This window comes from Glandiceps talaboti, chromosome 7 (genome assembly GCF_964340395.1).
Source record: "Glandiceps talaboti chromosome 7, keGlaTala1.1, whole genome shotgun sequence".
Classification (NCBI taxonomy): Eukaryota; Metazoa; Hemichordata; class Enteropneusta; family Spengelidae; genus Glandiceps; species Glandiceps talaboti.
The window spans coordinates 11,661,540-11,688,545 of NC_135555.1; the positions used below are offsets into that span (position 1 = coordinate 11,661,540).

Here is a 27,006-nt window from a genome sequence, read left to right on the forward strand (position 1 = left end):
GGGACGGTAAATCAGTTACGAAATTCAAAATGGTTGCTGAAATGTGTAACCATAAACAATTATAACAATTGCTATTGAAAGCTGACATTTGAATTAATTCTCTTTGAACTGCCTGAAATTCAGTATGATCAACACCACTAAAATGTATTTGGAGCTATTATTAACTTCAAAGTAAAAAAATGGAAGGAAGGAATTAGGTGGCAACTATAACATGTAACAATTATGGTACAGCAATATCGTTTTAAAAAACACCTTCAATGTATACATGTGATCAATACGAGATCGAGAACTTGAAAGCCCATTTATATGATTTCACCTACTTTGAAGTTTTTTTGCCCTCCATTGACCACTGCGTGGTTAATTCCCGTTACTATCGATAAAAGTAACATAGCAACAAAGACAACCCAATCCACCATGCCAAATAGAGTGACATCATTGGAGGACATCCTGCAACTTTTTACGAAAATTAACTCCAGCGAAGAAACAAAAAATTATCTTGCCCCTTCGTGTCAAAGATATAGTTGTCAATGAAAAGAATAGTGACTTTAGACATGGCACGAATCAGATACGAAATGCCAGAGTGTCAGACGTTGTCACTTTTCCGTCACGTAACTTGCTACTTCAATTATTCTATCAGTTATAACACGCTGTAACAAAATGTGCTTATCATGACCATCAGACACACTGGTCAAATATGTTTCACTGGTTCAAACGTCCATGTCTGTACGGTTTTTGGCTGAATTGGGCAATGAATGATTTGCTTCTGGAGATCTCCCCTATTAATGAAGCTCCGCTAGCGCTGCACCATTACAAGTTATCACAAATGACTGATGCCAGCTGTCTATAAACTAAATATTGTAAGTCAGTAAGGCTTTGCATGATGTGGATATTTCTATGAATCGGCTATCTTGTCTTATCAATATTTTTTTCTGCTGTTACAGTAGCGCATACTATCAGTCATAACGGGGTCATGACGCTGATAAATCAAATGGTGGTTGAGACAATACTTTTAAACTATTAATAATTATGAAGGCTTTATTTTGCTCACAACAACAAATATCATGTTTATTACGTTTTCTATTGTTATACCACAGGTAGGCTTTCATTGTAGTAAAACTGTCAATCTATTTACGAACAATTGATATAATTTTCGAAGACTTTTATCAAACTTCATATTCTGTTTTTACTTTTATACTTTTCGTACAGTAATTATCAAAGTATGAAAAGGTAGTAACATGTCAACTATAATACGTACGATAAAATGATTTTTCAACATGCGTTCTTTTAGATATGTATACACATACCTGACACACTTGGCCAGTAACAGTGGGTTCACTGTACGGTTTCTTTTTTCAACTCTTATAGAGCGTATAATTTCACTGCCAATTATGCCAACCAATACCATCGAAAGAGTGTTTACCGGATGTATAAACTCAGTATATGTAATATGTCCATACTGGAGTAAAGAGTGCTCAATACACATGTATGTAGAGCGGTATAAATAAATATGGTTTTAATTTATTATCTATTATGAATTATATATATATATATATATATATATATATATATATATATATATATATATATATATATATATATATATATATATACTAATATCGTCGAGGCTAGTGCTAAAGTAGAGTGGTGTTCATTCTGATATTTAATTATCGTAATCCCAAATGACTTGCACTTAATATTTGGTGAGAAGGTTGTCCTGATGTGCGACATATTGCCGAACTAATTGCATTGGCAAGTCCGTATGTCAAGGTTGCAATGAAACCAATAACAACACCATATGGAATAAATAATATTTAAGTAAATTAAGATTGGTCAATCCAATATTGTGAAATAGTATTTCACAGCAAAATATAATAATAAGTGCTACATATTGTTGTGAATTTACGTGTAGTTACATTTTACAGCAAAAAGTAATAACTAGTAATCTACATACTAGTAATAAGTTCAATGAAGAATTGTGTACCGTGTATTAGATCGTGGCTAAAACAGTCCAAGAATATAGAAACCACCTAATGGACCAGCAAACTAACCGAGAAAGGAAAAGGCAGTCTCAACAAGTGTTCCCAGATATGGTACAGTCAGGGAAGTTACTGTTGCCAGGACACCAAATGCAAGCGCTAAAGAAATTATCAGAGACAAATTGTTGAAATTCAAACTGTTATTCAACATTTTATGTATCATTTTAATCAAATATTATGCTTAAACATGAATTGAAAATTAGAGAATTGTTGGGGTGGGATGTTCCTTATTATATCGAATACAAAATACATGTATCTATAACTTTGTTCGTGGCTATATGAAGAAAAATATGGCATAATATATGAACACTACTTGCATGAGAATATCGATAGCTTTGTGTCCCAATTTTCGTCACTTGTATAGGGATAATAGTTACCATTGATCTGTGATGACGCCATGGGTTCACAATATCACAAACAGTCATAGCTGCGATTGCATTCAGGCCAGATGATATGGAGCTGCAAATGTGTAAAATATGGTCACACTCAAACACGTTTAACTTTGTTTTTTGCTGGCTTATTAAAAATTACATTTTTTGGTGATGAGCTCTATTTTAATATGATTTTAAAATATTAATCATATTCTAAACCCTAGAGTTTAGAACTCGAAGTTGTTCAAAACTATGGTAGATCGACCTCACATGTGATGCCAGATGGACATGCAGTCGAACTATGTATATATCTAACTCCGAGTCCCATAGTGATTTGGAACACAGACATTGTCATGATACTGGAATTTTAGGAGCAAATGGTCCAGGGTAAAAAAGTGACACTTAAACTCAAGTAGCGATTTCCAGGGGTGGGGAGAGGGGTATCCTTATCGGAACACTTATCGGCGGGGAAGGGGATTGTCCTGGTACCATTTTAGGCATAATAATTATCCAATATGTAATTTTTTAAATCTCGCCTCATTGCTCCGGCAAATACACAGGAGATAAAGAGTCCCTGTATTCCAGGTATATGTCCAAGTTTCGAACTTATGAAGTAGACGATTATCTAGATCTGACAACAATATCATTCAAACAGCATATCAGCATTATTACTGAACAACTTAATCCATCAATCGACCTTTCCTGTATTCTATTGTTATATTAAAGTGTGCTAAACACAAACTATTGTGAGAAAGAATTCTTTCTTTTGTGTCTTTAGATAAAGAAATATCAAATGCAAAAGATACAAAACTTATTTCCTGAATGTAATTCTTCCACGCTATTTAGCAAAGGGCATAATATGAGGTTATTACCAAATATCACCTCTTCGTTTGTCGTATCATCACCGTGAGTACGTAGTTTCCGTAACGACTCGTGTCACGTTACGGAAACTGCACGACTGCATAACTTTCCATAATTATTTTGAAATACAATATTGGTATTAGAATAGGTTCTCTAAAAGTTTCAGAAAATGCTTTAATATGTTAGTAAAACTAGATGGTGGGCCACGGGCGTAACTACTGCAGTGTGTTTACCCTTGTTTATATAGTAAAGACAAAAGTTTATTTGACTTCATCTGCAAGAGGGCGCTTTTCATGATGAATTCTTAACCTTTCACCCTCCCACCTTGTAGATGAGTCGATCTTGTGTCTTGAGAAAATAAATTAATTTTGATACTAATCCAAACCATCCTGACTTTTGATGTATGTCCAGTTAAAGATTACATCTCAATGACCTTTGAAATTTTGTTATGATATTGACACAATTAAAGTTGTCTACACATGGAAACATTCATGACAAGATTGTAGGACCATATTTCAGACATCAATTAACAGCACAATTGATATTGTGTTTGGGATATGTCTTTGCACGCCGGAGACTTGTTCTCTGATATTTTTCTTCAACAAGCCATGGACAAGACGAGTGATACATGGAGTTTTGTCACCGCGAGTAGATGCAATTAAATATACGTCAGACTCTACTTTACAAATTGACACAATCAGTCTCTTCAATGAAATGTCTATGGTAATGGTTTTTTTTTTAAATTTGTATTTACAAACTCTTATTTTCTTAGCTATTTTGTAGAATTCTGTGTATGACACGTGATTGAAATGACAGTGGGAATACAGTTTGAATTTATTGCCAATATCGTTTATGAAAAGAGATATTCATATATCTTGTTTATACATTTAGATGCATCATATAAAAATGTCAATATTTGGGTATACCCACAATGACATGTTTTATTGAATGTTATTGGGCCTTTCCTTGGCAAGATTATCAAAGGCAAACTATATGGCAGTGTATGGTTATTAGAAAAGAAATTGTATCCGATAGATTTTTGTATTCATTACAATCCAGCCACGTATTCAGGGGAGACTGCGAAATATATCAAATATACAAAGTACGTGATACCTAAACCTATCACGCTCTCTCACTTTATTGAGCTTTTATGGTTTGTTTGTTGATATCCATACTTAATAAAAAAAAAAAACTTTCTGAACAGCTTATCAAAAACGTGTTTTCGTGGTTAATATATTTGATTTGTATCCAACATTACAACTATACTGACTACAACAAAACATTACTCGCCTGTCTCAAACTGTGCTAAAAGTGCTTACTAGCAATGAGTGCCTTTATTATCAGTGTAATATTTGACTCCCTGTTGTTGTAAGTAAATTGTTGATAAGACCAAAGCTGGTTAGCCATTAGACATGTTACACACACACAAACATATACATGCATTGAACCACAGACCCTTCATGTAGGGTCAATGATTCAACAAACATCAATGATTCACTGGACACTCAACTGGGTGCATGGTTGGTGTCATGTGTTCATATTTGTGTGTATAGTGTCTGTGAGATTTATCTTTATTGTCAGTTTGCCTCTAGAGTAATGAATGAGGAAGACTTATTATTTTAAATGGATGAACTCGTCACATGTGGGTAGTTGAAGCACAGAAACTCGAATGGTTGAAAGTATTGTGTTGTAGCTGTTGACACTACATATATATGCCTCTAAATTAATAGTATTGGTGAAAATGTGAAATAATTACATTTTAGAGATATCATTAAATGTTTTATGCATTATGCTACTCACGTTATTGTTGTAATAATATATTTACTATTTAGCTTTTTGTTTTACACCAGTAGTCCCGTAATGTATTCCAATACTTCAGTATAATAGAATACATTTGTACCGTATGATCTACAAATAAAGATACTACTACCAATTGCAATTTGAGATCCTGCCTATCACATCCGTATCAAACTACTAAATCTTTATATCCAATTGTACATAAATTATATGAATAAAGTATCATTCCTTGGCACAGCAGTGAACATCCACCTCTCGTGTCTCCTCTCTCAGCGATTCACACAACATTACACTGACAAACCACAGACAGACAGACGCAATCGGTGGCAACACCAAGACATGCAATTCAATGCCGTATCCCGCCCCTCAATGAGACGACCACATGCCATGCAATCACACAACACTTCACCTTCACAATACAGCACCATATGTCAAGTTAGACTGACCCTCTCAGAGTGCTCGAGGAAACCTTGGCACGATATGCACATTCACAAAGACTAAAATTAAATTCAGTTTTGCAAATTCGAATACAGGGAGACCTAGTAGAGCAAGTATTTGATTTCAAATACTTAGGGGTTTGGCTGGATTCAAAATTGAAATTTTCAACGCATATTTCCAAAGTTTCTGCTAAAGTTTCTCTAAACCTTGGTCTACTGTCGAGAATCAAACACTTTTTGCCAATGGGACTTAGGAAGATGATGTTCAATACCTTAGTCCTTCCCCATTTCGATTATGCTGCGAATGTATGGTGTAATACGAATCAAAAGTATTTGAAGACACTTAGGTAGGTAACATATACATCCCTACAGTTAAAACGGAATATGGGAAACGGGCATTTCACTATAGTGGTGCTGTTCTATGGAACAATCTATCCATAAGATCACCTCCGAACTCATCGATATTTTAAAGACATCTTAAGAATGTAGTCTGGTAATAATGTGGGTGGATATCTTTTAAAGAACACTCTGCGTCAGTAACTTTTTGTCCTGGTTTGTCCCTTTTGTTTGTTTGTTTTCTGTGTACGTAATCTTGCAACAGGTTCCATTGGGAGAACAGTGCTAATGCACTGAAATGGTGTTTGTATATGAAAGATAAATAAAAAAGAAATTGTGCGATCACTGCACACACACACACACACACACACACACACACACACACACACACACACACACACACACACACACACACACACACCAGGCACCTGACGAATGAGCAACTAACCGACGGTGCAGGCCAACACATACTACACAAGATCAGTTATTGAAATGAAACCACCGGGCATCACGAACATCACACAACTGAACTCCAACAAGCCAACGAGCTGCCTTACCTGGGACAAGCTGTGCCAAAACTACCCCATCGCGACGAGTTCCTGTATTTAAAACAGTGTGAAGTCTATTGTCTTCAAACCATGATGTCAGTCACCACCGTGCAGATGTTATCGACCTGAACTGTGGACACTATACAGCGAACAAAGAAAGGATGATTGACAGGTGCACAGACTACTCTAGCCAATCAGACGATTACTAAGTAACCTTAGTCTTCCTACCCTCTCTCGCCTGATTGACTAAAGTAATCTGTGCACCCGTCTATCATTCTCTCTTCGCTGTTTAGTGACCAGATTTCAGGTCGATAACGTGCGTGCTGGTGACTGACTCTACTCCTTTAGGAGGCTACTAGTAATAACTGGGATAGATGAAAATGAAATGAATAACAAATTCAAAATATTTAAAGATTTAAATACTTGAATATGTGGTGTGCACCAGCCATCCTTGACCTTGTCAACATTAAATATCAGTGAAAGGTTACACCACGATAAATAGGTAGATTTGCGACAAGTCAAGGGCAGGCAAATTTACATAACTCAGCATGTCAGAGATCTGACGACCACTGGCAAAGGAGCCAGCAAACACTGAACATGACCATGATGGACCCCATGGATTCAGTTTACTTCTGGTCATACTAATAACCATCCAAACTCTAAATTTTGTGGTCATGCATGTATGTTTTGATATTGTGTACAAGAGAACATGGGTTAGCATGTGTATATAAGTAGATCTCAAGAGTTTCATTGATGAGTTAATTTTAAATATCTCTCAATTCATTCATATGTTACATATAATTAACACATTTCTTTAGCTTTAGGAATAATTCAGTAAATGTATAGAACAACACTTCCCATGACCAAGAGTTGTGTAATCATGTTAATTGTCATCAGTAGGGCAAATTATTCATAAAATGAGAGACTTGCGAACATCAAACGGCAACTACTACTATGGCTTTCTCAATGTGAAGGAAAGGAGGTCATTTTTGAAGAAAACCAGACAGATATTCATTCATCATTATCGTCTTTGGATTTAGGCACCCTATAAAAAGTAAAAATTCGTAAAACACGTGTTATTGCTGACCACATCCATGATAGATGTGATTTCATTCGTGTATGAATATGTGAAATCAACTACCGAGATGTCTCGTAAATGAAAAATAACATCATTTTGTTTTGGTATTGTTAAGGGAAACCATCAATAACTTAATACATATTTCTTTTAGATATAGCGCCCCATCTCTTCGTGACTGTAAATACTTCAGGTTGTTCAAAAGAGATGATATAATATCATAACTTACTGGAAATTTCCATTCAACGTAAGGGCATGTGATTACCAAAGTGATTTAACTGTATCAGTTAGAGATCAACCGTCACGCGTCAGGCATATTAGTGCCACAAAGTTTTAGTTTGCGGTGTTTGGAGAGTTTAAATAAAAGTTGTACTTGATATTTATCGAGTGTGGTCTGACTGACTTGTTTGTTGTCGGTAGAGAATTACTGGTGAGCGGTAGCTAGTACCAAGGAGGTTTCAGTCACTTTATGTGGCTCCGTTACTCAACCAAATATTCCAGAAAACTTCAGGCTCTCAGAATCTACCAGTCTCTACGATAGGATCCCATTATGATTTGTAATGGCCACAAAAGCAGAATAATATTATATCGTGTGAAATGTGCAGCCTTGGATTGCGTTGTCTGGATATATGTAGTGTGAATACAGTTACTTTATATGCTTGGCCAGTAAGACTGGATTCACATTGCTGTTTTTTTCTTTGGCACTTATACAGCAGATGACTTCACTGGCAATGATACCAACTAATACCATTGTGGGGGTCTTTAGAGGAAGATAGTAATAAAATATAATCTGTATAATGATAAAAGGAAAAAAATTTAATTAGTGTGTGTTGCAAAATGCCCCCTGTAATGTGGCAATCTCGACGGCAAGAAAGCTGCCATTATAATAGTTTTAATTTTTTATTTTTTATTTTTCAAAATCTAGGATACTTAAGGAAAATACGTAATGGCATGTTATATATATGTGTCTCTCTCTGTCTGTCTGTCTGTCTGTCTGTCTGTCTGTCTGTCTGTCTGTCTGTTTTCGGTCGTGATTTGTTATGTATATGCATCAACTTAACCTACAGGAAATATGTATAGGATAATGCATGATAAGAGTCGCATTATCCGGCGTATATAACGTCAACAGCACCTGGTGCAAATATTAACCAATCGGGAACGACGTAGCGCTTGTGAGTCGGACAATTAACGACCTTAATATGCACACATGTATTCAGTTGATTTTATTGGTTTAGGGTTGTCACGTGCTAGACATACACAGAGGTTAATACTCTGCAGATTTCCATGTGCCACGTCATTCACTTCCCTGTCTTCGAGGGGGAAAGATGTCAGACAGCGACGTGGAGTTATACAAAACTCAAAATACTTTCAAAGAAGAAGCTGAAATGCAACAAGATGCCACCGAGGATGACTGGCTCTTTCAGGATTTCGACGAACTTCTCGAAGGAGAAAGGTTCCAAGAGTTCGCATTTGAAGAAACTACCATTCTGCCAGGTTTGTCCAAGTCCGCCCCGCTCGCTTATACCGAGCCGACACCCTCTAATGCACCCAATAGTGATTCTAATACCTCTCGTTTAAACATAAAAAGTGATGCTGAAATACAAAAAAATGACACTCTTTTCATTGACAACTATATCTTTGACGGAAGGGGCAAGAGAATTTTTTGTTTCTTCACTGGAGTTAATTTTCGTAAAAAGTTGCAGGATGTCCTCCAATGATGTCACTCTATTTGGCATGGTGGATTGGGTTGTCTTTGTTGCTATGTTACTTTTATCGATAGTAACGGGAATTTACCACGCAGTGGTCAATGGAGGGCAAAAAAACAACTTCAAAGTAAGTGAAATCATATAAATGGGCTTTCTCGTTCTCGTATTGATCATGTATACATTTTTTAAAAACGATATTGCTGTACCATAATTGTTACATGTTATAGTTGCCACCTAATTCCGCCCTTCCATTTTTTCACTTTTAATGTCAATAGCTCCAAATACATTTTAGTGGTGTTGATCATACTGAATTTCAGGCAGTTCAAAGAGAAATAATTCAAATGTCAGCTTTCAATAGCAATTGTCATACGTTTTATGGTTACACATTTCAGCAACCATTTTGAATTTCCTAACTGATTTAACGTCCTTGTAAGGCTTATAACACCAGTCTGAGGTGAATGAAACTTGTAATAAACCTCATACTGTCACAGCATATTGACATAGATATTGTAAAGTAGGTAGTTTGATGCTATAAACAGGTTGACTTACTTACCTGGTTCTTTACCGTAACTGGAAAATGACAGTCGGTAGTTTATTGTTATATTATGCACTCGTACTACCATGTGGCTTAGGAAAAGGTGGCAATGTGTGATTTGAAGTGAACATATTGACCTTAAATTGAATTAAAGTACTGCATATAGGACACCTCGTGGTAGTCTTGCTGCTAGACGTTCGGGCTTTCTTCCGTGAGGGCTTGCCCGAACCATCCTCGATAGAGATGTTTGGTCGTGTGTCGTAAATTGTATGTCTAGCAGATAGACTAACCTCGTAGCTACAATGGTAAATTAATATTGGTGGTGGGAAACTAAAATTGTTGCTTCAATGTTATAAAATGACATTTCTGGTGCATAATAACCACTCTAAAAGCTAGTTCCAGTCGAACATCCATGCTGGGCTGTGCTGCACTGCCAATAACTGAATTTCGATGGCGGAATACTGGCAAGCAAGCAGATTATATTAAAATACACACAGTAATTTGGGTAATGAAACCACCGAAATGCAATTGGTGAGCATAGGATCTGTAACATAAATGTCATCCAAGATGGTGTCTATCTTGAGAGCAATTTATAATTTGACAAACACTGTATTTCGGGCATAATAGCAGAATTAGCACAGTCGATAGTACACTGACTATTTTCGTAGGAAAGCCTTTTATTTCGTAGCTTTTACACGGAATCAGTTTGATATTGCATATCCTTAACAATACAATTTGTGTGACTCTGATAAAGCAAAAAGTTAGAAATGAGCCAGCAATACTTTCAAAAAGTACAATATCATGCTCAATCTTACTCTGACAAAGCAAAAAGTTAGAAATGAACCAGCAATACTTTCAAAAAGTACAATACTCAATCTTTAGCATTTTTTAAACTTATAAAAAAAGTATTTCTATTGTATGGACCGAACGGGGTATACAAACGCTATATACAATATCAAATACCATGAGTCAATATCAAACGGTAGTACATTTTTGAATACAGAGCGTGCAGTATAAAATGAACAAGGCCATCGGTTTGGCCTCCTCAGTCTTCTAGTGAAATTCTTACATAGGTCATCAGTACTTACTTCCATGTATGATGCTAATGAAGAACATGGCATGCCTATTTGGCTAGATGGAATTTGACGTCACATGTAGAGGTGATAAATAACAAACAAGAATAGTACTGATAAGTTACATTGTCGTTGATTATGCCTCGTTATGGGTTCAGTTCACACACACATGGGAAATTCTTGACTTATGTACGTGTTGCTTGTTTTCAATGGAGTACATCCCACTCATATAGCACTACTAATTAGCTTAATTGTGAAATTCATTGCTATACTAGTACTCTTTGCTGACAGCAGAATAAAGTGTATACAGATATATACTAGGCGTTGCAGGAGCTCAAACAGTTATAAAATATAAATGATATTGCTTCCTGAGAGTACACTATATTATTGTTGTTTCCATTACGGATTACCCAGTCTGCTTCAAGTGACATCACAATGGCGAAGGGGGTCGTCAGTAGAAACCACTATAATATGTTTTGGGTGTACTGATGTATATCTAGAAGCAATTGTTACAAATGTATTTGTCCACTAAAGAGTTTTCCATGGAAATATTAAGGTGAATTCTATGGACGTCTGCGGAAATGTTGAAATAGAGCTTCTCAATTGTCAACGCGGATAGGTCATAGTCTATATTATTAAGGCCGTCATAAAAGTTACGTTCTTTGGACTTGCGCAGCAAACCGAATCTGTTGATAAATGAAAATAGGACCAGATTTAATTGAATGTCTCCTGTAAGGGAAACACCATAGATATTTGGGCCTACACACATTGCTGGCATGCAAAATTCTGAACTATAGCAATTGTACATGATGTACAACTTACTTGGAAAATTATTTATATGAAACTATATGAAATGTGAAGCTTGCATAGACCCAATTATCAAACACTCATTATTATTTATCCAAATTAACCATTCACATTACCGGTTATACCATCAAACTTGAAATGACACATGCACTTCTTTACCATCAATACATGTACTAAATTATCTGAAATGTAATGCTTGCTCTCTAAAGATATTGTCCAATTATCAAAATGATTATTTTGATGCCTGTGTACGTTTGTATTGGCCGACAGTTTCAAGAAAATATTGTTGGAAGGGAAAGTTTAGGTATTAACGTTACTATTTTTAGGGTGTTGGACGATACATGACGAACTGTGCTTGATTTCATCTTTACCTCTTTAATTATTCTTACCTCTTTGTGTTTAGTGGCGTGCCTTTGTTGTAATGTTGCATTGATTTATAATAGCCAACATTGCCGACAGGCCTTGAAAGTGAGTAGCCAGCGAATGATAACCTATTCCATAGATCATCATCTTCTCCACCCCAGCCCCAAAATATGTTAGTGGCTCCATTTACTCTGAGAAATTGTTCTCTAGTTACACCGCTTACTCCTCCAAATGTTCTATTGGTCGGCAACCTAACATTAAAACATAAGTTTATTGTACACCTATTTGAAGTATTGCCACAGTTCCTGTGTACTTAGAGGACTTGCGGGCAGTTAAACTATGAATTCTGTTAAGAAATAATTGTTGAAGCATATGAACGCAAGCTGACTCAAATGTTTCTATACTCTGCATTTGATGTCCGTATGGTGGTACATTAGTTCGTTGCAGGAAACTATATTCATTCATTCTTGCTATCTTAGACTAGTATGTGCAGTTTGTTATTGTGTATCAAACAGAATTCTAATAATACTAACATAAAACGGGTTGTACATGTTTTGTTACGATGCAGATATACATGAAAGAAAAGCCACCATGCGCATGCGCTCACAACATTCAAATATGAAGTAGTATACATCAGTGTCAAATATTACAAAGGCGTGATGTATGATATACAAATTTGTTTTTCATTTGTGAAAGTAAAGTAAATACTTGTATTTCCTACTAATACCACGCCTCCCTGAGTGATTACTTGATGATATTCATTATAGGCATCCTCATCTAGCATTTCCATATACACTCACATTCACAATCAAACCGGATCACGTTGATCGGTTGTCAGAGGCAACATGGTATTAGTGAACATAAAATGCGAACAGAATCCATTATTTTTTGCGGTGGTCGAACCAGGACATCGCGATAAACGATATTCTTCAATACAGTACTATCTCTTACCAGTATCCATACTTGTCCACTCCTCTCACAAAATGTCTTGGAAGCAGTCCGCAGCCGTAATAATTGTTATCGTTTTCAGGAATATGGTCAACATCATGAAATATGTAACAATCCCACTTGTTAAACTTGAGTGACTCAATAAATCCTACATTTAACAGCATTGCTCGGTTAAAACTGTCTGTATTAGCCTACAAAAAACGTCGACAATACAATACTTATGCTTTACAGAGAGTTGCACCTTGAGCAACGTGATTAATCAATGCAATAAGCGACTTGTAATCTACAGGGCACATTGATAACACGGTAGAATAATATATTGTATCTAGTTTGGGGTCGTGGTTTGCATAATAATTTAACCAATTTGAATTATTATTGACTTTCGGTAATTAGGTAATATGTCTCTATACTTTGGTACCCAAAATGATGATCCAATTACACATATATTACCAATTACACGTACATGTATATTACATTTTTAATTGCCACGGCCTGAAAATTAGTAAGGGGAATTTACATAGCATTTAGACTATTTATACAGAATATTTCAACCCTCTTTCACTTCAAACCAGTCAAACTGAACTAAAATGATTTAATCATATGAACTAGAGCAGCTGATTTTTAACATTTGAAACTAAAGCCCAATTTCCATAATGAGTGAATAATTAATAACATTGGAAGCTGCCCTCAACTGTCGGTTCCTACCAATATAATTTTGGTTGGCAATAAATTATGGCAAACAGATCATTTTGATTACACGATTTTGCATTAACAAATGCGACCACAGTAATCGTCTTCGAATTCTAACTAACTGTTCATTACACCTTGAAGAAGGCATTCACTTTACACCTGGTTCCACCTACATTTCTGTGACGTGCATGGACGACAACAACTGATATCCCAAGTGATATGACAAGATTAATGCTAATTCGATACTTTTCACACGGTTTTGTAAATTATGTTTAATGTGTTAGTTTATGTTGCGTTGTCTTATGGTATGTTGTAACACACCGTTTTCATATAGCCTTCAGTGATTGGCTTTAGATCATGTCACATACATACTAGTGACCCATAGTAACCTCAATTTGCATGTACAGATCAAAATTCATTTTCTATTTTCCCAAGGGCAGGAGCGCAGGAATTCTACCAGTGATTTGTGTTGACGCTGGGAAGAATACGTGCCAAGGAATTTAATGTGTTATAGGTGTCTCGTGCTGCTATGTAGCAAGTATTTCCGTCAGCTTTCAGTTTCGTGAAATAGTTGCTACATAACAGCCCTAGTTTTAGTAGTTGTCTACTAGTGCCCTCATATCCAGGTAATAAGAGTATACTACCCCATCTTTAATTTTACATTATCTCATCTTACGCTACACTACCAATATGCATTCTTTCTCATACAGAACCAACAGGACCAGACTTACCTGCTCTATAACGAAAACCCCAAATTCTAGTCTTTGTGTCATCAGCATTGGAACAAGATGCCTAATAAGGTTAGGTAAATGTTCGTGACGGTCTCTAAAGGGAATTATAATAGCAACCTGTGAAAAATAAATATAGTAAGGAAATCAATGTACTGCCTAGAATTGGGGATTATAGTAAGAACATATTCCAGAAGGACATCTACTGCAAAGCTTTCAATCCCGCATATGGTGCACCACAGTGTTTGCTATGAAAATCAGTACACAGGAATCTGCTGGCTTTTGTGTTATGTTTGAATGCAATTGAGCCTCATAAATGTAAGAGATATGGTTGGACAGACACTTGAATACACAGATGGGCGAACAGCCGGTAGAGTATTCGTCCACTGGGTTTGAAAAGTAAATCGTAAAAAAGACTCTAATCTTCCGGGAAAGAGGTCGATGATACTGCGATTCAGAAATTTGGCTCTATACAATTTTATATATACAATACAATAAAAAATTATGCAGTGACATAAAAAATATGTAATGTATGCATCTGAAGAGCGATGTTAGAACAAACCTTCCATTTTGGTTTACATTCCTTTGGTATCCACAGTCCACCTGGTAAATATGTATAGTTATCCACTGTGTAATTAAGTCCATTGTTTATGGAAGCCTCATAGTAATTGTTACTTATCATCATGTAATTTGAAAGTTTTTTATTTGCAGTTGAAACAATATCTCCAACTGCATGTTCAGTTGTTTGTTTTTTAAAGACAGCATTCTCAGCTTCCTTCATAGTACACACTGTCATGTTCAAATCCAACAGACCCCCTGTGAACAGATAGTTGAACAATCACAAAAATGTTGATGTTTCACGGATTCATACATCCCGCTCTTAAAGGAGATTTTCAAAAAATATATAAACAAAGTAATGCTTATATTTACTTGGATATGTGACGCTGCATTATGTAATTGGTCATGATTTGGCAAGCAATAAGTAAATAACGTAACAAATACTTGGAAGTTGGTAATTTCAAACCAGTAGTATTGGTAAAATGTTGCCTTATTGATAAAAATCACATACATTTAAATTTATTATTCAAAAAGGTTATTAGTATTTGTAAATCATGCCATAATTACATATGAATTAGATTTGATTTAACTTAAACCATATAATTTGCGACATCAATTCACTGAAACACACATACGAATAGACACATACATACATACATACATACATACATACATACATACATACATACATACATACATACATACATAGACAGACAGACAGACAGACAGACAGACAGACAGACAGACAGACAGACAGACAGACCGATTTTAGAGATAAAATGATAAGATTGACACTTACGCAAACCTGGAAGCCTCGTTTCAGGGCAAATGGATGATTTATTTAATTGAAGTGGTGGAAGACTTAACCCGTGAAAATCCCGATTGCTAATCGACAATATATCTACATTTCTCGATACTGATGATGTCGACACCAGTCGTTTAAATGAGGACCTGATTTGGTGTCCCATTGAAAAGCCTCTGTATAAAGCACCGTACGCTGAAATAAAAGCAGACAAAGATATATGTATACTTAGCAAGCATGTCGACATTCCATTGTCAAAACTCGAGGCGAGTACACCAAATGTAGCATACAATTATAGTTGACGGTGCTTGATAAAAAATGTCAAACATGGCTAAGAAATGCCTTCCACCATGTACCAGGGGCATGACTAGTACTTACCTTCGTTTTGATTTCTGTGAGTGAACCCTTCCTCATAATAATCATCAAAACTCAACGAGGGCAAGTTGTAACTAAGCTTATATGACAGAGATTATTTTTTTTCTACATATTGCATATAGGACTATCTGATCACATAGACATTGTATGAACTTTATATACGTACAACATGGCAGGGAAAAAACTCTGAATAAGATAAACACGTTGATCAGTGTTTGTATAGTTAATTTCATGTCATGCTTTTATAGAATGAGATGAATTTTACACTCTTTTACATGTTTTTCTGTAGTAAACACATTAATGGGTTGAATTCTTTAAATGATGCTTGCATTCATAAATCATATTTGCCTTAATCACCTAATATTTATACTTTGAATATCTGTGCAATTCGGGACAAATACGTAGCGGAAATTGTAAAGGAAAACAATAGAAAACAATTACAACAACAAGAACAACACGCGAGGGAATGTCTTCCAATTCTACTCATTTTGTTAAACAGTCGCGGTATATTTTGTTTGTAATTACAGACATGTACTGATTAAGGGCTCCAAGTGTAATGTTTTTCTTTTTAGAGATGGAAATACCCCGCACCGGTATTTAGTTGAATTGCTGTGCACGTAAAATGCGCGTTCGAAATCACCGTCTGCGGACGTCGATAGAAATGTAGGGAAACATTAAACGTGTATATAGCACCTGATCTTATTCATGAAACCTGGGTACATACCCTCCTAGCACATGCCATGAATAATGAATAGGTATTCCCAGTATAATGTGATGAGTGATGACTATGCATATGTGTCACTGAATTGTGTTCCGTTGTTTTAACATCACGGATTATCCAGACTGGTGGCAATGCGCATGCACAGCTTCGTTTTATGAAATGATCATATTTAATATCAACGGAAAGAAATTCGAAGCCAGTGCAGCGAATTGTCTTTAGGTATATTTGACCTTTCTCAATCTAAGCTGATGTGACAAAATCTTGTACTGTTTTGTTAGATTTTAGACAATTTTCAAGTTATCCTGTCTGATCCACTTTCACCAAATATGCATATACGTATACCGTTAACCAACGGACATAAATGATTATGGGCAGGATGTTTGCAATTTACCTATCTGGTAAATTTTATTAAACGTACATGTATGTGTTAAAATATGGAAACATATCATTTTTATCCTTGGGAAATTCCATCATTTCAATGACTATATGATTTTGAATTTATAATCAAGGTAAAAATAATATATTTCGATCCCCATGTTTACACACATACTGCGGTTTACAGTAGATCGTGTACCAACTAGTGAACAAAAAAGAAGTAGGAACTTAATATACGGCTAACGTAAAACGCCTCACTAAATTGCAGCAGATTGACAGCCCTTTCGACATAACTTCTTAGCGTTCCTCTGTCAGTACGTGAATGTCACAATAAAGAAGGTAGTATTCCCTTTATAGCATTCTAAAGAAATTAATTATACCCATGGGGTTAGTAGTTTTGGCGCAGTGCCTAGATTGTCACAGCCAGGAATACATCGTTTCGTCCAGAGACTGTGTACCTAGATTACAAAAATGACACAAACTTAATCTGTTTCAAAATAGTTGACTTAAAATTGTTACCAGCCAGACACAACTGCTGGTTACAAGTGTTGTTACAGTATATATCAAGAGATGGGCACTTTGTAAACTTGAAATTTATTATATCTCCGATTATTCGGAAAGTTTGTAATCGCAATTCAGAAATACGTGTTTATATTATAATAGAGCCGGCCATTTTGAACTGTCCGGGAGATGAGTAATCTCGGTTACGCAGACTCACGCCATTGAGGGCTTTACCCCGAGCGAGAGGATGAAGCCCTCGATGGTGAGAGCCTGGGTAACCGACACTCGACACTGGTCAATTTTTGAACCCCAACTGTTCTAGTGACATAAACAGTGTATAAGCAGCATCCTGAGCTGACAAATATACCATATTTGGACATTACATAACTGCCCCAATAAACACTAACTTTATCAGGGACTATGTTATTGGTTAAAATTGTGTGATTGATAAACAAAGACATGATGTTAATGACTGTGTGGGTGGCTGTGGTTGAATTTTAAATTGCATCTCAGGACTTCTAGAGAAACTGCTTTGACTGTGAGTGAAGCTATAAATCGTAACGGTACTGTATAGGAACTAGACTACACCCCCCCCCCACACACACACACACAAACAAAAAACTCGCTATAGTAGTTACTTGATACTTTGGATTATCTCGCTATGTTATGTTACACTAAGTATTGGAATAAATTTATGAAAAGAAAAGACATACCCGTAGTCACGTGATAACAATACTTCACCATTAACACGGATAAATTGATAGGAATGAACAACTTTTTGCAGTCACTTAGCAATAGTCATAACGAGACAACTTTTGCTTTATTTTACCCATATAAAAACATAAGTAAATTGTCAACATTTTAAACTGTGCTTCATACCTATTAGCTACTGAAAGGGTATAGTCATTCAAACATCCTTCCCAAATTATGTTATGGTAAAGTGTATGTAGAGATAGTCTAATGAGGCATACTTCGAAATACTACGAACTGTATAGATCTAGAATAGACGTATTTTTGCTCAACCCATTGCAGTGAATTCAACAACCTTGCCAAATGTTAGGTATCATTTGCTTTAGATTAACTGTCATGGTGTTGACTGCCTACACACCACAACTTCTACTATGGTAATCTCTATGCTAATCGACACATGTACCTTCACTTACAAGCAGACAGTAAATTGATTTTTTATGTCTAGGCATTAAACATTCTCCAAACTGAAAACACTTACTTTGAGAACGTGCAATTTAAGTTTATGTTCTTATACTTATTGTCGCATTGGTAATAATAAGTTCCATATTTGTATATATTGAAGACTACAGGCTATTTTACGCTTCATTACAACATGATATTTAATAATTTGTTACGTGTATTTCTGTCAACCTTCTGTCAACCTCCTCTCGGTGTTGTACCTTGAGCCTTGTAGTCTTAAATTCGAATATTGGTCCACCGGAGACTATAACTGGAAGGTTGGAAACTGCGTAGACCACACACACACATTCACACGCACGCACGCGCGCACCCCCCTCCCCCCACACATACATACATACATACATACATACATACATACATACATACATACATACATACATACATACACACATCGGTGACAACCTAGACTTTTGTAATCGCCCCTCTCTCCCCGATTTTCTCCCCATCCGTAAACTCTGCTCTGCTTCTAAGTATCATAGACGAACTAAATTTACAATGGCTGATAGTGGGAATCCGTAAAGTTTCCTTCCCTTTGATACATCGTAATTAATGACAGCAATAGTAATAGTACGATAGAGAATCTAGTTTTGAATTCAATGGATGATACACAGTGGTGTGGTAAGCAGAAGGGCAACGATAAGGTTTCACTCATTAATGATCACAAATAACCAAGTTTCTGGATATAAAAACATAGATGCCCTTTTATCGTTATACATAACTGGAGAAATATTGAAAAAAAGGAGAAGACGTGTTATCTTACCTCTGCTTGGATCGTTTATAATCCAGTAGAAAGACCATGTTGTGAAACACCCAAAACAGGTAAGTGCTAGGAAAAGCACGTAAAAAATATTCTTCATGATGACCAATTTCGCCTATTGTAATATACTCGTGTGATACATCTGATGATTGTTCATTCACCATATTTCATTGAAAGTAATATGGCTGGCACTTAATTAATGCTGCATTTCCCGCAGATTTCGTCATTCGGACAAAACTAATACTGTACGCATGCCCACCAGCTGAGAGTGGACAAAGGAACTGTGGATGGTACTAATGATCATGCCGGCTTTGCAAATACGCCCAGTGAATTGTGGTACCGTTTTCCCAGCAGTCCCTGCGTACAAGTCATTCCATGAAAGTGATAGAACTTAGAGCAATACACTTCATATAGTCGAGTTAGACTTTTCTATTCAAAGCAAGGAAGGAAATGTCCTTCGTTCATGTATATGATGTGTTTTTTCTGGATGAAAGATGCGAAAATGCGCCCCAAATCTCTTATACATATACATGTATCAGGAAGAGATGTTCTTAGTTATCAAAGTACCTGAAGAAGGATGGACGGACGGATAGATGGATTGATTGATAAAGATAATATGTTCCCTATTTTATGAAAATATTATTTCCAATTATAAAGATATAAAATAAGCTATGCAAATAAAAAGGATGATGTCGGCTCTACATGAACAGAAACATGTAAATGTACTACTTATGGGGTATTTGATTGTCATTGCTTTACTTCTTACAGTTCCATCCACGCCAAACGTCATGCATTGCCGTGTAACGTCAATGCAGATAGGATTCCCATCACGCATCTTTAATGTACCCTAAAGCATGTGAAAATATAAACGTTTTTCATGTACTAATTCCCTTAATAGCTTGATATATATGCGGTCGAATATTGAAGCGACAATCAGACTACGACTTTGGACTTCTAAACAGGGTTGACTATCATTTTGCGATGGGTAATGCTGTATGTAGCGGAGGGACTGAAAACAATGAATGGCGAAATGTTGTGTTCAATACGTGAATGAAATATTATGCTTTATCATGATATTTAAGAAGTATTGTAATCACAAACCTTGGTGTAAACTTATAAGTTGAGAGTAAAATAGTTATAAACAGCCTTCAACTGAGATGGGACAATTGTTGTGACAGAACACAGTATTTCGTACCAGAGCTTTCGTATGATACCTGACAAAGTTATTAATGAGACTATTGTAATTACCTTATGCTGAACTACGCGGTTTTCCAGTGGTTTCTACTTTAAAATGAGGATTTCACATGATAACAACGAGATGTTTTGGTAAACTAGAGACATGTATCATGTAGACACATAATTATGTGCACTTCAGGAGAAGAGTACACATTTTAGAGGAAAACTGTCACCCTGGTTACATGGTATGTGGCCTAATTAACACGCAAGCTAAGAAACCCTACTTTATACAATATTCAGCAGCTATTTTACTATAGTGATTGGCATATATTTAGATTCAAATGTTCTAAAATGAAGTGATATTTCAACATCTTTAAAAAGACGAGAGAGAGACAGACAGACAGACAGACAGACAGACAGACAGAGACACAGATGGAGAGACAGAGACGCGAGGGAAGGACAGACAGACAGACAGACAGACAGACAGACAGACAGACAGACAGACAGACAGACAGACAGACAGACAGACGAACAGACAGACGAACGAATGGAGGGCCGGACAGACAGATGGGTGGATAGAAAGTTCCCTTTCACTTCACTATGTTTGTAATACGAGATAAATTTTCAGAACATCAGCACAAATATTTTAGTATTAAGCGATATTAATTAAAATACAAAAATAACTTCTAACAAAACTTTCATTTTGAACTCAATGAATATGCACAATTGTTTTCAATAACACTGATAATATAAGTTATGCCAGTGCTATAAAAAAATGAATTAATCAGAAAATATTTGACACATTTGTTAAGTTGTCAGTCCACATACTCCTCAAAGGAATTGAATACACAGCAACTTTAACAAAAAAAATCAAGAATGGTAAAAATGATTAAGCTAAAACTAGAGAAGATTACATTATTATGCATTATACATCGCTAGTAAATGGAACACGTGTAATTTGAATGATATAACCGTTAGTGTTGCTAAATGTTTAGAATACCTTATTTGGACCAATTCACTTGAATGTAGGATGGGTTAAATTGTATACAACGTCCTGTAAAATCAATATAATCCAGGATCCAGGGTAGACGATCATTAAATAGTAATACCGAAGTGCAGCTGATGCTGTTTGTCAACCCAGCATATAGTGACCTACAAACCTGTTATACCAATTGAAAATCCTACTTCAAGTATCATGTATACCGGCAAACACCACGAGCACTTGTAGCATGCAAGTTCAAGACGGGGATGGGGGTGGGGGATGGGGATGTGGGTGTCATCCCACGAATATCATACATGTGAATCGGGGTGAGGTTTAGGGATATGTGCGAATTATACGTAAATAACAAATCTTTGAAATTCTTGCCCTTTGGTATTGGTAAGTTTGGAGGCTTAGAGCCGGTATATATGCTCTTGTAGCGGCAAACTACAATCGACTACACTTGTTTTGTCTTTTAAATTGAAGATTGTTAGGTATGTTTTTTCCATCAGTAACAGTGGACGTGGCCGTGGTCAATAAAGGAGAAACATTTATATTCCCAAATGAAATTTATCTTATAATCCCCATGACAGTATTCTCCCCAGGCTAGCTCGCAAGGACGGCAGTCAATTTGCATAATGATTTATATATTAGTAGCGCAATAATAATAATAATTATTATATAAATGAAAGAAGACGAATCTGTTATTATTGTTAAATAACAGACTCGTCTTCTTTAATTTTTTATGAATACATTGCTCTCCAAGCTGATTGAGCACTTTACTTGGCGAAAGATGAAACGGTATGTATGTATGTATGTATGTATGTATGTATGTATGTATGTATGTATACTATGTATGTATGTATGTATGTATGTATGTATGTATGTATGTATGTATGTATACTATGTATGTATGTATGTATGTATGTATGTATGTCTTTAGTATTGACGGACACTACGGTGTCTTACATACTCATAACACACTTTTTTGAAAGTAAATTTGGATCACCCATTTCGAATTCCCCTGTCACATGGATGGCAAATGGGTATTCATTTTGGATTTTTAATTCATAAAACATTTCTATATTTGTACTTGACAAAAAATGTGAAATAATATATACTAAATCCTTGATTCAAAACATTACAAAACATTTTTTTATTTAAATATCTGTTATTAACAACACTATAACAAACTTTTACACACATTTTAACTTTTTGTAATTAATTGAGTTAGACTCATGGATTTGGCCGATGATGTTTCACGCTGTTTTTTTCAAAGTACGAATATATGGTAGAGTTGTCTTAAGAATTATAAATCCAAAATAATACCCATCTGTCATCCATATGGCCACTTTAAAGCAAGAATTCTTTAAACTCTTGGACGAAGCATAACAGAAACCTGTCAAGCACGACCACCTGTGGCGAGGATGGTGTTTAATTAGCCCTGTCCGTATTCTTACTACAGATATATCATTAAGATCAAGTAATAATTCCAATTCATATAAATCGGTATCTAATCTTATAACAAAACCACGTGTCAAATCCCATTGCTCCTTGGATTACTATATAAACCGGGAAATAAATTTCTAGATCATATACAGTTTGATAACCGTAGGTACATATATTATATCAAAATGTATAAGATATTACTGTAACAAATAATTTATGATAAATACTAGTAAATATCTAATCACAATTGTTTAGAAAATTTACTATAGATTTGTCTTATCTTCGTCGTTATTGCAGTTCTCTTTTTCCATACCACTGAAGAACGTACGGTGGCCCACAGGTGACAGACGAAAACTAAATTTGTGCTATAAATATTTGATTTTTGAGGGCAAAATATTTCATAAAAGGACAACACTTTTATTTCATACGACAAAACATTAATTTCTTGGGTCAATTTAGAAATATCAAAGCAAAAAACTACAATTTCTGTGACAAATAAATTCTTTTTACGGAGCAGAAAATTAATTTGCGAATCGAAAACTTTTATTCGTGTGGCCCACCTTTATTTTCGAGTGATAAAATGTAAATGTCAAGCCGGAATATGAATTTAAGTCCCTTACAATCTTATACTCTGACTGCAGAAACAACATTTGTCACCATACAACCTCCTTTTCTAATCGACAAGATTTACTTAACACAGGATGCAACATTAATGTTTGGGGACGAAACATTAATACGCGAGGACAAAACTTTCTTTTTGCTTGACGGAAGTTGGACTGCATGACGGAAATTGATTATATATCCCACAATCCTCGGCACACTCTTGGCGGCTATTTCAACTTCGCGACCAGCACTATATCTGATCACGTCAAGTGGTAAACACATCAATTGTTTCCAGTGTATAATTTTTTCTCTGTCTGTCTGTCTGTCTGTCTGTCTCTATCTCTGTCTGTCTCTATCTCTGTCTGTCTGTATGTATGTATGTATGTATGTCTGTCTGTCTCTTCTGTCTGTATGTCTGGCTGTGTGTGTGTATGTATGTATGTCTCCCCCTCTGTATGTATGTCTGTCTGCCTGTCTGTCTCTTCTGACTGGCTGTATGCTGTTTCTACCCAAATCAAAATTGAAAGAAAAAACCCTGCTGGCCAAGTATTTCAAAGTGTAGGTTACAGCCCTATGTAAGACATTTTGTTGCATCTATTTGGGTAATGAAAGTTTAAATCTTATATTGTAATGTATGGACGCTGAAGTCGATTGTCACTTTTATTATAATGCAGTGTACCATATAGTTGTACGGAAGTGGGGGTGGGTTATAATTACACATATTAAAATGTGTCGCGGGTTATGAAAATTATGGGGGGGGGGGGGCCTACGAAATTCTTTTGACCAAAATAGTTTCTTCCCCCCCCCTCCTCCCTGCCGTACATTCTAACCGTAGCCTTATGTGATGAATAGCCGTGACATTACCCAACCCAATGATTAAGAGGACGCTTTAAAGTTCCACAAAGATCTTGTAAACATTTGGCATTTGAGATGAGGGACATGCATGTGGGTATAATAAATCTGATGGCACGGGTTCCTGCAACATGACAATCGCGCAAACATAATAATCACCCCCGTTTTGTTTTAGAAGTCAAAATGCCGCGTGAATCCATAGCAATTAAAAAGTGTTTTTTCAATGTCCATAAATAAAACCAGTTATCAGTACATTGTAAATGACATTTCGTCCTATAAGTACCTTTTAAAGTTTTGGTTGTGTGTTAACGTGGGCAAAGTAGAAACGATATGAATACATAAAAACAATGGGTGAATCTCAATTATAGATCTTGATGAAACTAACTTCCTTTTTTCCAAGGGATTTTGTTTACGGAATCTTTTGATTTCATTGCATGTAGGAGGCATCTCTGAAGTAATTCATGATATATTGAAGAATAAGCTTACTTGGCTAAACATCGAAAAATGTCGGTTTCAAAGTATTCATTTTAGCAATAAATAGAATCAAGAAAAGATGCTATAGTTTGCAGCGTGAACAGTGCCACCAGGCGACTAAACTGAGAAAATACACAATAGCGTCATTAATGTGTATTGTAACACAATTTTAACTTTTTAAGGACTGGTGCTTATATTAATTGTCTTTTCAAAAGTTGGAGTCCATTATCCCCATGGAAAGTGAAAATCTCATTTTTGACATCAATTTCTTATATTGGGAGCATACATCACAATACATCATGGCCTTTTGATAGTACATTTGTACATGTTTTGCGTGTGATTAAAGTTGGTGATTAGATCAAATTGTACTGAATGCTGGTGCTTCCCAAGGTTGCGTGTTGTCACCAACATTATTTTCAATTTATACTGATCACATGAGATGTAATTCTGCAATAAGTTGTCTGTTTAAATTTGCCGATGACATGGCACTTGTTGGTCTGTTACTCGATGAAGCTCTTCAGCTGAATATTTTAAAGAATTGGTGTAAAGACAGTTTTTTAGAAATGAATGTTTCAAAAACAAAATAATTAGTTGTAGCACATAAAGTAACTGACCAATTTACACCTGTATCAATGAATGGAGACTCTGTTGAAGTTGTCACTAGTTTCAAATACCTTGGGTCAATTCTTGATGGCAAGCTCTCCTTCGCCGAAAACACAGACTATATTGCGAAAAAAGCTCAACAGAGACTATATCTCCTTAGGAAATTAAAGTCATTCGATGTCAGAACGTGCTGCAATTAGTGTATAGGTCTATTATTGAAAGTGTTTTGACTTTCAATATAATCTTTTGGTATGGTAATCTCACGGTTAAAAAAAAGAGTAAACTTTGTCGTATTGTAAATACAGCAGAGAAGATCATTGGCTGTCGTCAAACAACACTGGCATGTCATTATCATACGGCAGTTAACAGGAAAGCCCAGAAAGTAGTCAACGATTATATGCACCCCTTGCATAATTCTTTCACTATTAAAGCTCCCATCTGGTCACCGTCACAGAATGCCTCTTGCAAGGAAAAACCTTTTTAAAAAATCGTTCGTTCCAACAGCTGTGTCTATTTTAAACTCACTGTAAAGTCCTTTTAAACTCACTGTATGTATATGTATATGTATATGTATATATTGTACTTGTGTAAATTGTTTGTAAATTGTGTTTTGAGCCTAAAGACAAATTTCCGGATAATAAATTTATTGAATTGAATTGAATTGAATTGAACAGACAGACAGACAGACAGACAGACAGACAGGCAGGCAGGCAGGCAGGCAGGCAGAGAAAAAAAATTATACACTGGAAACAATTGATGTGTTTACCACTTGACATGATCAGATATAGTGCTGGTCGCGAAGTTGAAATAGCCGCCAAGAGTGTGCCGAGGATTGTGGGATATATAATCAATTTCCGTCATGCAGTCCAACTTCCGTCAAGCAAAAAGAAAGTTTTGTCCTCGCGTATTAATGTTTCGTCCCCAAACATTAATGTTGCATCCTGTGTTAAGTAAATCTTGTCGATTAGAAAAGGAGGTTGTATGGTGACAAATGTTGTTTCTGCAGTCAGAGTATAAGATTGTAAGGGACTTAAATTCATATTCCGGCTTGACATTTACATTTTATCACTCGAAAATAAAGGTTGGGCCACACGAATAAAAGTTTTCGTTTCGCAATTAATTTTCTGCTCCGTAAAAAGAATTTATTTGTCACAGAAATTGTAGTTTTTTGCTTTGATATTTCTAAATTGACCCAAGAAATTAATGTTTTGTCGTATGAAATAAAAGTGTTATCCTTTTATGAAATATTTTGCCCTCAAAA

The 27,006-nt window shown here is 35.7% G+C and overlaps 1 protein-coding gene and 1 long non-coding RNA gene across 3 annotated transcripts in view; one reads left to right on the forward strand and one right to left on the reverse strand.

Annotated features, from left to right (window-relative positions):
• Positions 1 to 27,006, forward strand: part of LOC144438338 (uncharacterized) — a 302,136-nt gene that overhangs the window by 241,125 nt on the left and 34,005 nt on the right. The gene's annotated exons all lie outside the window — the stretch shown is intronic.
• Positions 10,383 to 15,862, reverse strand: LOC144437253 (beta-1,4-galactosyltransferase 6-like). 2 transcript variants are annotated; one of them, XM_078126154.1, is made up of 7 exons: positions 15,669 to 15,862; positions 15,047 to 15,127; positions 14,874 to 14,917; positions 14,315 to 14,431; positions 12,897 to 13,084; positions 11,994 to 12,196; positions 10,383 to 11,504 (listed from the first exon to the last, which is right to left on the reverse strand). In XM_078126154.1, the coding sequence occupies exons 1-7, from the start codon at positions 15,835 to 15,837 to the stop codon at positions 11,272 to 11,274; spliced, it is 1,035 nt and encodes a 344-aa protein (XP_077982280.1). In that variant the 5' UTR covers positions 15,838 to 15,862; the 3' UTR covers positions 10,383 to 11,271. The 2 variants fall into 2 exon arrangements, with proteins under 2 accessions (XP_077982280.1, XP_077982279.1); XM_078126153.1 differs by having other exon boundaries at positions 10,383 to 11,461; positions 11,972 to 12,196; positions 14,874 to 15,127.

What these genes read in the sequence shown, in the direction of transcription:
- LOC144437253 (XM_078126153.1), bottom strand. Translation starts at nt 15,837, where the DNA reads ATGGGACACCAAATCAGGTCCTCATTTAAACGACTGGTGTCGACATCA. An exon ending in GTGGACAAGTATGGATACTG is followed by an intron (nt 12,197 to 12,896) that starts GTAAGAGATAGT and finishes TTTTAATGTTAG; the next exon opens with GTTGCCGACCAATAGAACAT. An exon ending in ACGCCACTAAACACAAAGAG is followed by an intron (nt 11,462 to 11,971) that starts GTAAGAATAATT and finishes ATTTATCAACAG; the next exon opens with ATTCGGTTTGCTGCGCAAGT.